This window comes from Gymnoscopelus braueri (genome assembly GCF_963280865.1).
Source record: "Gymnoscopelus braueri genome assembly, chromosome: 20".
Lineage (NCBI taxonomy): Eukaryota > Metazoa > Chordata > Actinopteri > Myctophiformes > Myctophidae > Gymnoscopelus > Gymnoscopelus braueri.
This window is the reverse complement of record NC_137622.1, coordinates 33,205,064-33,218,781: the sequence shown is the minus strand read 5'-3', so window position 1 is coordinate 33,218,781 and position 13,718 is coordinate 33,205,064. Positions and strand designations below refer to the sequence as shown.

Genomic DNA, 13,718 nt, shown 5'->3' with positions numbered 1-13,718 from the left:
TAAGTAGCCCTGTTCCATGCTAAAAATGCAGCTCCCTCTAGCTCTCTAGTTATTGGATTCATTTCCTCGACTGTGAAGTCAAAGTCATGTTGCGAGCCCCTGTGTCGTGACCTCCATTCACTTTTCAGGAAAGGCTCACAAGGATTCAATGGTTAAGAGGTCCAATTAGAGAGCAGCGTTTGTGTTTGATGAGTTTTATTTTAATTTCTGCGGTCTAGGGAATGGTAAACACCAAACCGCCATACCACCGCCCACCCACCGAGTCATCATTAGAATAGTGTGATCTGGCCTGGGCTAGAAAGTGAGAGAAAAAACTGTGTCAAAGGCTTGGATGAGCACAAACACCGCCCACGCCCGAGCAACGTCTTTGATGTGACGGAACACGCGCGCGTGTGCTCTTTCTTCTCCACAGGTCATCGTGGAGTCGCCTTTTGCCGCAAATGAAATTTGGCAAGGAGAGAGATTGCGTTGGAATATAAAAGAAGAGTGACAGGAGTGAACAGGAGGAAGGGAGCACGACCTGATATTAATGATCCCTGCTCCTACCCATAGCCCCCAGGATTCTACATCAAGCTTAACTAATGTGCAATTAAGCATTAGACTGGGAGAAAATCACCTTGTAAAAACATTTGTCAAAGTGAACTGCTTTCCTGCTCGGCTTTGCTAATTAACAAGGGAATGGGTAGAGGGCTTTGTTTGTTTATGTATTTACATATACATGAAGAAAATAAATATCTGCACTGTTGGGGGAAGGCATTACCAAAGCCCCTTCATATATCTCTATTAGACAACAGTGACACGCGGTCGCTATCATTAAGCAATAATAGTTTACTTTACAGCTCATGAACTACAGTATCAACAAATTAAGCCCGGGTGCCAAGCGAGGCGCTATGTGGTTTGTTGGGGATAGAGGGAAACGCCAGGCTTTATTGTGTCTGTCATATTTAACACATTAACTGCCAAGACCGTAGTCCTACGGGCCGTTAAATCCAACTGTTAAGCGCCGAGACCGTAGCCCTACGGGCTGCGGTCTTTTCGCGCATGCGCGGTCCGGGTGCACTTTCGGAATTTTTTTGATCCACTTCCGTTTCCGGTTTGATGACAGGAAATAGAATTATTTGGGATCCGGTTTTGACGAGCACGCCCGCTCCCATTCTACGGACGAAACTGAAACTCAATTCTCTTCCTGTAGTTTTTTCTCCTCGCATTTCACTGTTTAACGTAATCCGCTCTAACTCAAACATGGATGCCCCGTTTGACACGTGGTTTTCACTGGGAGATACAGGGAGATCGCGCGGATGTAAACAGACCGTGTAGCGCTCAATCTTAAGGATTTTAACAAGATCTATGGCGACATGAAAAAAACAAAAAAACAACAAAAACACCTTGGCACTGGTGAGTACATTATGAGATTAGCCCTTGGCAGTGGATGTGTTAACGATATTGCTGCCACACTCAGAGCAATAAAGGCCACTGAAGTCATTTAAAAGTCAAATTGTCACTGTCTGTGAATTTAAATGATGTATAATAGAAGGGAGCAGCAGCCCCGGAGGCTTGAGAGGAAGGTGAAGAGGAGAGGAGAGCAGAGGAAGTCGGGGAAACGGGAGTCAATATTCAGGAAGTTGCTCCCCACTCCCTGTGGACAGAATGAGGCAATAGATAAAAGGATAGAGCTAGAGGTTGGACAGGAGAGCAAGCGCAGGCCATACGAAGAGACTACGCATGCAGCTTCAAACGGTTGTGTAGGCTCCGACATATTTATATACAGTGTGTGCGTGCGTGTGTGTGTGTGCTTTTTTTCTCTGGCAGGTGGGTGAGGAGACAGAGGTCATCAATGTGAAGGTGGAGGACTCCCAGGTGTGGATGCCTGCCGAGGAGCCCATCGCTAACCGAGCCTTCCTTCTCAACTCCAAGATCTGGGAGATGTGCCAGGAGCTGCCCATCCACTGGATCCATCCCTCCCCCATGGGAGGTAAGGGCACGGGGGCACCTCTGCCTCTAAACGCAGCCTATTAACACTCTATCTCGAAAGACACCCCCGTACAAGCAGGTCACACGATGCCTTTGGAGACTGTTAGGGTTTTCACCACCAGACGAGAGACTGACTCAGTTTCTAGCGGCTTAAAAAGTTTAAAGTGAGGGATGGTCATCTGGAGAACGGCCTTTAAACCATACTTTCTCGAGGGACGTGCATAACAAACTCGAGGAAAATTGCCTATTGTCTGCAGTGTGCGCTGAGTCACAACTGCGTTACTGTTGCTTGAAGGCAAATAAATGTTGCCTTTATTCTCCTCCGGATGTTAGCAATTAACTTCAAGCAGTAAAGAAAAACAAGCCAACATCCTGACTGCATGCTTTGCCATTTGTATCGCTAACAATGGAATCGCTGTTACAGCGCAGCGCAGTGCATCACCATCTGGCTGTCTCGCCTGTTCTCCCTATTTATTTATTTTTTACTTTATCTTATTTTTCTATTGGCTCGTCTCTTAAGCCTGATTTATGCTTTGTCGTACGACGCTGTCGCTTACCGAAAATAGCTGACCTACAAGCAAAAAAAAAACATCACATGATCCCCAACGCGTGAACATATAGATCTGCCATTTTCGGCAATTTCTCTTACCTTTTCCCAGTGTTTCATTCATTCTGCTGCTGTTGCTGCTGAGTGTTGCTGAATCTTATCAATGTGTTCAGAAGCAGAGTTCCACGAGGTGGAAGACGTGGAGGACACACCTGATGCAGAGGTCGCAGGTCAGCGATTCACCCGCGACATCCAGGAGCAGCAGCCAGTCAGTGACTATGTAAGTGCTGTAGGGCATGATGAAGGCTGGATAGCAGAGACATCTGTCACCTGTCCTGAGACATGGAAAAAACAAAGAAACAAGAAAACGATTTAAATTTCTGTGCGAACCTCCTTGTTTTTGATTCATTGAACAGCACCAGAGTGGTCAGAGGGCAGTGGTATAGAGATAAGTGCCGCAACTATTGATCATCTCCTTAGAGATTATTCCATCGATAATTTTGATTCATTGAAAAAATTGAGAAGCGTTTGAGATTCTTCCTTTTTCAATCAACAAGAAATGCTTGTAATTGATTCTGTAACTGATGAACCACTTAAGGTAGGGTAAGTGAGTTTCTTTGGTTAAAATAAGTGTTAAATAGCTCTATATTCTGATGGTACTCGTTGCTATAGTGTTTGTTCAGTAACAGGAGTCGCTGTGTCTCTCCAGCTCTTTATAAAACAGAAAATGCATTTTCAGGTCGGGATACCAATGTTATCCAATCAGGATAGAGAACTCAGTCAGGAATCAGGATACAGATTAAACAAGTGAAATTGGAAGTGATGACACAAATAAATGAGCTGACAAAATTGGAACTGGAACACTAGGAAAATTAAGCTGATAAGTGGGTACTCTCTCCTGATTGGCTGAAATGTTGTCCCCTACCTGAAAATGTATTTTCTGTTTATTAAGGAGTTGGAGAGACGGGGAGACTCCTAGCTGTTACTGAACAAACACTCTATAGCAATGATTACTATCAGAATATAGAGCTTTAACCTTATAAACAAAAAATATCACTAACCCTACCTTTAAAGGTTTCATGACATTTGGTTTTACAACACATTAAAAGTCTTTGTCATGGTCCTTCAAAAGTGTATAAAAGTTTTAACTGAAAATTCCACTCTAGTGAGCAGGTGTTTTTTTCTCACATTTCTAAAGCCTTTTCAAAAATAAATCTTTGCCTGCGGGTGTCGCTGTTGAGGGATTTTGCCTGTCAATCAGTGGGCGGGATTAATGGCCTGTGACTTCACTATCCAAGGGCCAATCTCAGATTACTTTTCAGCCTAATTATTCAGAAAACCCCAGACCACAGTTCAGTTTTTTTGGGTGTAATTGAGGTCATAAAACCCCCCAAAAAACATTAAAAATATAAAAAGTTAAAATGAAGGTATAGAACCTTTAAGCCCTATACGTTGTTGTACAGCGCTGTCATGGAAAAATAGCTAAAATAGCCTATCTACAAGCTCACAGCGCGTCGCATCGCCATGTGTCGTGAGGTTATAGATCGGCTATTTTTGCTATTCTTAAAAATGTATTTAATCGATTATCGATTCAAATCGATTAGCTCCACCCTAGAGTGTTGTAGAGTAGAACCACACAGACACTAGTAGGAGATACAGTTCCTCCTTCCATGGGCTCAGGCTGTACTTCAGACTCTCTCTGCATATAAATCGCTCACTAATTGATGTTAAAACAGACTTGGTGCACCAGAGGGCATAGCAATTGCTCTATATATCTCTGTAAGTAAGGCCAGTTCATTGAAGACTCCCTTAATGTCTCTCGGTTAATTGAGAGGAATATCCAGCGTTCAAAGGCAGCAAACTTCTCCCTGCATGGCTTCCGTTAAGAATCTCTTCTTCTTACTTTATTTCTGAAGCAGCGGCAATCACTGCACAAAGGCCGACTCCCAAGGTCACTCATTACTGAATAGATACGCCACAGTTATTAATTTAGCATTAATTATGAAAGCATATAAAAAAGAATGGTGCGGCCAAATGGCATATTTTGGAGCGCTGCGCGTAAACCAACTCGATACTGTATATTTAATTATCCTTGACTCGAAGAGAAGATCACATGCAGACACTGCATACACTGAACATTATGCAGTCAGTCACACAACCGTGCAAGCACGCCGCATGCACGCACGCACGCACACACACACATGCACACAAACATAATGCCTCATTCAACACAGACAATGTCTAGGCTGTATCAGTGGCCACTAAAGCTAAATTCGAGGATAATGAGCTGAGCTCTGTCTTCTCCGCAGAGCAGTAAAGAAACAGCGAGAGACACGCCGTGGAATGAGACGCCCTATAATATTATTAGCATTTATCAGGCCAGTCCCAGGAACACCTCCCCGCCGCACTCAACAACCGCACCCACGATACACCGCACCTTCTTCTCCCTCATCTTCTGTGGCTTGGCTGCTTGCACCGCTATGCAATTAAAACATACCAAGGGGGATGAAAAACTGTTCGGCTTTTGAAATGGTCCACCTTTATCAACTGAGTAATGCATACCCGCCGCAGCGCAATGAAAGACCACATCCAGGCCAGTGTTTGTGGGCCTGGCGATAACAAAGGCCTTTGTGACCAAGCAGAGAGGGAAAAGGCAGCGGACTGGAATTGGTAGGCGGATCCCTGAGCCCATGCCAGTGGGATGCCACACATTATCCCAGACATTTTTATTCCGGAGGCAGCAGCAGCAGCAACTCGTTGCAAACAGGTGCACGCACGCACACACACACAAAGAAATGTGTGAGTGCACAAACGCAAAAGATGGACCCACCTGGACCCTTGCAGTGGCCGCATTTTGAGTCCATTTTTTTACTTTTACTGGGTACCATTTCTCTTTATCTCAATCTATTTACCCCTCTTTCTTTACCCTATACCTCTTTCTTTACCCTATACCTCTCTCTCGCTCTCTCTCTATCTCTCTCACACAAACATCCCCTTTGATGTGTCATGGTCTTTCATCCACCTTTCATAGGTCTGAATCCCATCACTGAGCTGCCTCTTCCCATACAGCACTCCTCTCTCTCTCGCTTTTTTTATTTATTTTTTAGGCAGAATAATCATTAGCGTCCTTGTGACAGAGGTTGGCAGATATATGGGGGTGACCTTTTAGCCGCGGCTGCCACATTTGTAGCCTGGTGTGTAGCAGAGCCAGAGCCCTGGATATCTCCAACTGAATAACTATCACCCGACAGTGCTGGAGGAATGGCACCTCCGTCCTTGACCCAAATAGCGAGGATGGGCTTCCAATATGATTGGACCATGCTTCAACGCACACACACACACACACACACACACACACACACACACACGCACGCACACACGCATGCACGCACGGTTTTGGACAGTGGTGGAAAAAGTACTCAAATAAGTAAAAGTATCAATACTGCAATGTAGAAGTAAAGGAAAAGTCCAGAATTCAAAATTTACTTGCGTAAAAGTACAAAAGTATTGGTATCCAAATGTACTTAAAGTACCAAAAGTAAAAGTACAAAAATGTTTGAAAATAGCAGATCTACAAGCTCAAAACGCGTCGCGATGCGACGCGTTTTGAGCTTGTAGATCGGCTATTTTCAAATAGCCTAGGTATAAAATAGGGCTAAAGTGTTTAATGTATGTTTTATAATGTAATACTTGATATCTGCAAAGTAACTAGTAATTAAAGTTGTCAAATAATTGCAGTGGAGTAAAAGTACAATATTTCCCTCCGAGATGTAGTGGAGTAGAAGCAAAGGTATAGACAATTGGAAATACTCCAGTAAAGTAAAAGTACCTCAAAACTGCACTTAAGAACAGTACTTGAGTAAATGTACTTAGTTACTTTACACCACTGGTTTCGGAGCGCATAAGTTGTGTTATACTTAGAAAATAGCCAATCTACAAGCTCACAATGTGTCGCACCGCAGTGCGTTGTGAGCATTTTGGAGAGATTTCACGCATTTATATTTATCACCTATAATGAGTCTTGACATGCCCAGCAGATTTTACTTCCTGATCTTGGACCAACTTTCTCACCAAAAGGTTGTAGTTTGAAATCAGTACATCATGTCGCTATGGCAACCAGGTGGGCTACAAAGGCAATGTAAAGTGGAAAGCGGGCACGGTGACCTTCACCTGTCAAACCAAATCAAGAGAAGATTTCAAGAGAAGATTGAGATTTTGAATTTCACCCTCAAAATATATTTGATTTCTCAAATATGGTCTATGGTGCTTTTGAAATCAATGTATAACACTACAGGTTGGTACTGGAAAACACTAAACGACTGAAAAAAGCTAGAAAACACTTAAGTGTGTGTATGTGGTCCTTGTGGTAGCATCTCTGCTCAGAGAGAGCCAACTAGCTTGTCACTAAACCACATGAATCCTAGCGTCCCTATTCTGGGCATGTCATAACAGGCGAACATTTGGGGAAAATAGGGAAACGTTCTGCAGTATTCACCGAAAATAGCAGACCTACAAGCTCACTAGGTGTAGTTGGGTTGATTGATTGAATACTGTATTAGACAGAATTGTAAACAGCACGAGGTACAGTCAGACATTTGAGCTAAAAGGATAACAAAAAAAGTCCTGGGAACTTGTTTCCATTGTGGTCCTTTTGTGGTATTCAATTCATCAACATAGCATAATATAAAATAACACTCAACAAATATAAAACACTATATGCACAGTCAGAGTAGAAAAAGGGGAAAAAATCACACCCTGTGTGAAGTGGGCGGTGTCTTGCTAGCTAATCACAATACTGAATGGAGTCAACCAATCATGTACAAAAAATAAATACATTTATTGAAACACTCTTAATGATGGAATAAACCATAACTTTAAAAAAACAAATTTATTGTTTTTTTTAAGTTATGGTTTCTTATATAGGGCTATGCACATGTGTCATGTGACACTGGCCAATCACAGTCCTGAATAGACTGTGATTGGCCAATCACGGTGCAGGGTTAGGCGGGGTACATTTTTGGCCAATCACAGCACAGGATTTGTTGTACAAATATCCAAACCTCACTTAAAGGGGCGGTTTCACCGCCCAAAAATTATAAGAAAAATGTGTAGGCCGTGAATGCCATCACCTTTCAATGGGAGAAGTGAGTTTACCTCCCCTTTGGCCCTTTGGTCTCCTGAGAAATGGATTTTCAGGCCTGTTTAGAAGGAAGCCAGAGATCCACATGTTTTAAGGGATGGTGTTAGGGAATTCCACACTTTGGTGGCAGTGCAGTAGAAAGAGAATTTAATTTACCCATGTTTGTTCTATAGGTGGGTACCAGATCGTTTATGTCGCTCCCTCTAGTATTGTGGCTATCGGTGTCACTCACTTTGGTAGTTGGTAGTTAGTCAGGTAAGAGGGCATTGAGGGCATTGAGGGCAGAGCCTCTTTGACTATCTTGAAAACCTTTTGAGCTTCATCCAATGCCACTTGTCAACCAGCAGCGGTCCTACCCAACAACAGGATCTAAATGTCTCAATAGAAGAGCAGATAGACCAACTACAACAACATCATTTGTGTTAGTTATATCGTATTAAGATACTCCACCATACAGATTGGTCAAAACAATGTTTTATTCACACACAAAAAGTTATGGATTGCAGCTTTTAAGTGGTTAAGTGAACCAGCGGTTATTTCTCTATGCGCATACATTACTATCTTCATCATCAGACTGAGGAATGATCAGTTCAGGAAATCGTTTAAACATTGGTAGCAAAGCCTTTCATACACTGAGTGTGAGTGTGTGTGTGTGTGTGTGTGTGTGTGTGTGTGTGTGTGTGTGTGTGTGTGTGTGTGTGTGTGTGTGTGTGTGTGTGTGTGTGTGTGTGTGTGTGTGTGTCTAGTGAGAGTAAAACCCCTGGGGAGCGCACAGCGGAATATGAGACATCTTGTCTCTGGCGTTTTAATTTGATATCAGAGAGGACGTGATGAGCTCGGCTATGAGATTTAATAACATATCCCGGCATGTGCTTCAAGCCCATGAAGAGTGGCAATCAGTGTGTGTGAAATAGCGCCAACAAGTGTGGAAATTAAAGGAGTCATGCTTTGATTCGCTACATCTTATTGAATGACTGACAAAGTTTTCTACTTGACAGACTCATTCATATCGTATGCCTCTTAATATGCATGAAGGTGTGTGTGTGTGTGTGTGTGTGTGTGTGTGTGTGTGTGTGTGTGTGTGTGTGTGTGTGTGTGTGTGTGTGCGAGTGCATGTCTGTGTAATGAAATCAGATGCAGCAAGGGGGTAATGACTTTTACTCTTCATTAATGCTGCATGTTTGTGACTGACTGCCTGAGATTTCCCAAGGTGCACCATTCTTATCACCACAGCATCCCACCAGAGGTGGGAAACTCAAAGCTAGAGTGATTAATATGTGCCCTCTGTTTTAAAAAAAAGGATAGCTTTGATTAATTGTCTCTGAGGTGCAATACTATACCTATTGGCTATTTGTTTTGATAAATGCAACATCATTTGAATAAAATATTTTCTTCATTTTCGGGGGCCTAGCGCTCATGATCTCGTATAGCGTCACGCTTTGGGCTGTGAGAGGCAGATAAGATTATCATTGGTCCATTGACAGCCTTTGTGTTCTTTCCATAATAGATTGTTGCCTGGGAGCTGATGACCCTAAACTCGACTAAAATAATAAATCATTAATTGCCTACCTGACTTTGTCAGAGCAATAAATCAAGCACACCTTACACATCATCTTTTTCTCCTTCTCTATGTGTTGTCCCCTGTGTTAGCAGCATGTAATTTAACTCCATTTATCATCGCTCTGAACAGTTGGGATGGGACTCGTGATTTGAATCCTACACTGCTGCTTTTTTTTTGTGAGACATGCAGGTTAAGAAGTTATGGTGAGATAGCAGCCACAAAAGAAAATGTACCCATCTGTAGTCTGCACTCACTGTACCTAAAAAGGAGTAGCTGGTCCAGTAACCTTATTTGAACAACTTAACTACGTGAACCTTAGCGTCCCAATAGCACACATTTCTTGTTTACTAACATTACTGGGTGTGTGCGCATTCAGGGGGCAAACCGCTTTGACTGAAACGCTCACATCTGATAAGACTGCAATCAAATGTTGCGTGACGGGGTTCAGCTGGAGTAGCGAGCTGCAGTGCGCGATCACGTGACCTCAAGTACAAGTCCAACTAGAAAGATATGTTCCAGATATGCCGTGAATAGCGCCGCATTGTGCCCCCCCTAGTTGTGCAGAAACCCGTCTATTCTGGGCATGTCATAATAGGTGAATATTCAGCGAAAAATGGGGAAGGGGGGGGGGGGTGGTAGGAAGAGAGAGGGAGACTGGGAGGTGGAGGGAGGTACGGACAGGGAGAAGAGAGGGAGGTTATTTCACCCACACAATGATCCGGTCAATACTAGGTTCTGAACACACTGATGGGCGCATCGCTTGTCAGCCCAATAACTATGAAGAGTGAAAATATATAAATGGTGAACAAAATGCAGCTTGTTCTTAAAATAAAACAAGAATATATATGTATAATTTTACCTTTAACAACCTAAATATGCCCCAAAAAATAGGGACACCAGGTTGAAAGTGGTTAGTGGAAGGGAGGATTAGAGGTCAAAGCCATGTGTTCCCGTGGGTCCAGTTCTCTCATAAGCCTATAGGCTGGAACAATGGCCCTCACGTCCTCTATTCCCCACAGGGGACTTATGTTTTGTTCTAGACTAGAGACCGTTTGCAAGTAGCTGACTCATTGTAAGCATGGTATAGAGAAGGATGCCAGCTCGCACCCGGACGTGGAGGTCCAAGAAGGCCTTTGACTCTCTCATCCAGGCTGTCTAACAGGACAGTGCCGAATCGTCTCCGAGGATTCATTTGCTACAGGAGATTGAAATGTGGTCAAACACGCACCGAGGGCAGCCGTCGCCGCCTCAACTAGTGGGGCGAGTTAAGTGGCACTTCTCTGAACCCTATTTGGAGTTGCTCTTGATCAAAAGGCATGGCACTCGGGCCCCCACAAGTCTAGAGAGGGCATGAACCAACCAGCACAATGGAAAAAGCCAAGGGCCATTAATTCTACCCAATTTACCTTGCGTTTGGGTTTCATTTGGCCCCTCTATAAATTCAGAGGCAGCCAGTGAGAGCAAATGAAAGGATTCTTGTTAGGCGATCATTACTCTGCTAATTGCTTTAGGAATGTGCCATCCACTTAAAGTCAAGGTCAGAGGGAGGGCGCCACGATGTAGCAAGCGCTAATCTGAGCGCTCTAATGGAGGAGGGGCTAGCATTTTGGTGCAGAGTGTGGGGCCGCGACCGGGGGAGTAGGAGGTCAGAGATGAAAGAAATAGTGTAATTATGCCGGTAACCACCAAGCGTTAGAGTCCCTTTGATTGAAGATGGCCCTGGTGGTGGAGCCAAGATCACTGGGTCAGAGAACGGAACAGCCAGGACAGCCAGGAGTACTGCAACCTCTGGCGTAATGGAAAGGTCAAGGGCATATCGTCATGTTTTATGCTCCCGGAGCTTAAATCAAGGTGTCCCACTTTCACCGCCATCATGTTCCCTTTGTCACACAAGCCATCAAGTATGGCACAACTTTTCGTGACACATATATTCTAACATGTTTCATATACAGTATATCCTCCTTGCCTACAACCGAAGCAGGAGCATCAATTCACACAATCAAATCAAATGTTAATTTCGTCGACTAAAACTATGACAAAAACTAAATAAAAACTAAGCTATGATGACTAAAACTAAGACTAAAAATATTGACAATTTTGTCAACAAATAAAAACTAGACTAAAATGTGGGGGGAACTAGTGGAGAAGAGATCCAGTAGAACTAAAAGACAAGTCATTTTATGTTTGGTTGCGCTCGGGTGTTGTAGATCGGCTATTTTCAGCATGCAACCAAGTGCAAAATCTGCCATTATGGCGCCACGACGGCCCGTCAAAATACATTTCTGTCAACGAAATCAACTGTACATTCAGTCGACTAAAATCATATATTTAGTCGACTAAAACTAGACAAAATGACTAAAATATCACTAAAACTAAATGAAATGTTATTCAAAAGACTATGAATAAACGGCTCTAAATTGTGACCCGCTCTTCTTCTTTTCAGAGAGACGTTGGAATTGAGCTGGACAACCGTCTAGATGACAACGGCTATTGCTGCCAGTACTGTCGCCGTGGTTACCGCTACTGCAGACGCTACCACGAACCCCTGGGAGGTTTCAACCCATATCCATACTACTATCAAGGGGGACGGGTCATCTGTCAGATCGTCATGCCTTGCAACTGGTGGATTGCCCGTATGCTGGGGAGGATCTGAGTCGGAAATGTGTGATCTGGTGAAAATAAGGTTCATGTAATATTTGGTGCTATTCTCTCACAAGTCAATATTACCAAAATAATCCATTGCCCTTTTATTATCCAACGATCACACCTAGGGCTGGGTAATATAATGATGAATATCAAAATCACCTGAAGAACTTCCGATACTGTTAAATATTGCGATATCTGTATCGGAAATCACACATACAGTTATCAGCCGACATTCCAAAGCGTTTCAAAAATGTGAAGTAGCAGTTGCTTTGTGGTGTTAATTTAGACAACAAAACTGTCGATCATGAATCAAAATATTACGAAATAATCCCAAGACATGATTACAATGACAGACGATAGAGCGATAAATACTGATACATTAACCAGCCCTAAGCACACCAAATATGTGTTTGTCTCAACAGCCTGAGTCAAGTTGGGAATTCTTTCTTGAAAACGCTGTGCATTTTGAAATGCTTATCGAGCGATTTAAGAACGGATCGTATTCATGCGGTGTCATCCTGTGCACTTGTGTTTTGAAAACTATCTTACAGTGTTTTTATAAAAATTCTGCTCTGCATTTTGTTTTCCTCGGGGGTTACAAAGCAAAGCTTTTTATCTTGATTTTCTGGAGTATTTTGTATTTTGTACTGTATATACACTACAAGAATTGTACAACTTCTACCATAATTATTGCATAATGCTAGACATTTCATTAAATATATATCATCTCTGTTTTTAGTACCGAGTCAACAAGTTATAATCAAACGAGCTTCACATATCTTGCCTCTTCTCCTTGAATTAGCGCTACAATTTGTTTCTGTGGTTATTGTTTTACTGTGCATTGTTTCATAGCAAGCTTTAAGATGTGTTCAATAGTGCCCCAATTCAAACTGCCATATCTCTGGGAAAGTTCCAGCACTTGCAGTCAGCCTTAAACCAAGCATCAATGTTCTCGTAACTGATTTGGTCTTCAGAATAACAAAGTGGAGGCATTAAAAAAGCTAAACTGAATCCCATCTGTCTTTTTTTTAAAGTACTGTTTCCTTAAATCCAAAATAATTTCCTGGTGCATGTCTAATCAGCTACTGATGTAGAAGCAGGGGTACACCTGCAAGGGTTTGAATTTGGTACAATGCTGTCAGACATCTCTGTCATGCTTCCCTTGTAACCATAAACATTTGAATTCAATTAAATGGTATGTCCTGATGTCCTAGTGACCTATTGTTTCCGTTTCCTCACCTACAATGCCTTCCATATCACAATAGACACTTAGTACACTCGTTGTTTCGAAAAATGCAAACAGCTAGACTGTTTTGCCAGACCAATACAACTGCTTTGATGGCAGAAATCAGCAGTTTCACCATAAGAATTGTCTTTGAAAGACTATAAGATACTCTAATGTCGACCAACATTGTCCATTATTGAGTTCCAAATCCAGAGGGGGAGGAAGCTTTGCCAAGCCACAATTGTAACACCTTGATCATTATATAAAAGTATGTACAAATTAGCCATAACAACAACAACAACCCTGTCATCCCTATTTTGGTGACATTTTCTAAATTTAGCAAAAATGTATTCACAAATTCTTAAAAATGAACTGATCATGTAGACTACTTGCACGTGATCCTACCTCACATTATTACCTGATTGCAGAGGAGGATCAATTTAACACACAACAGTCACCCACTTTCCAACAAAACGGTTCCTTTGGGAGCTTTCAACAAACCTGCCAGCTGGGCTATATTCTAAATGAATAACGCTTTCAGTTTTCTTCTCTAGGCGTTTTGAGTTGGCAGTGACAGACCACACCTGGGTGTTGGGTTTCAGAACACCTTACTTTCCGATAACTTATT

The 13,718-nt window shown here is 42.6% G+C and overlaps 1 protein-coding gene across 2 annotated transcripts in view; it reads left to right on the top strand.

Moving 5' to 3' along the window:
• tnmd (tenomodulin) overlaps positions 1–13,071 on the top strand; it is a gene marked incomplete at its 5' end in the record, with an annotated part of 70,237 nt that extends 57,166 nt beyond the window's left edge. Inside the window, 3 exons of one of the 2 annotated variants that reach the window (XM_080416345.1) lie at positions 1,810–1,972; positions 2,695–2,798; positions 11,663–13,071. In XM_080416345.1, the coding sequence (XP_080272471.1) occupies positions 1,810–1,972; positions 2,695–2,798; positions 11,663–11,872 (477 nt within the window). In that variant the 3' untranslated portion in view covers positions 11,873–13,071. Of the gene's footprint in view, positions 1–1,809; positions 1,973–2,691; positions 2,799–11,662 lie in introns of both variants that reach the window. The other variant, XM_080416344.1, reaches the window with a different exon arrangement.
• Positions 13,072–13,718: the final 647 nt, after the last annotated feature.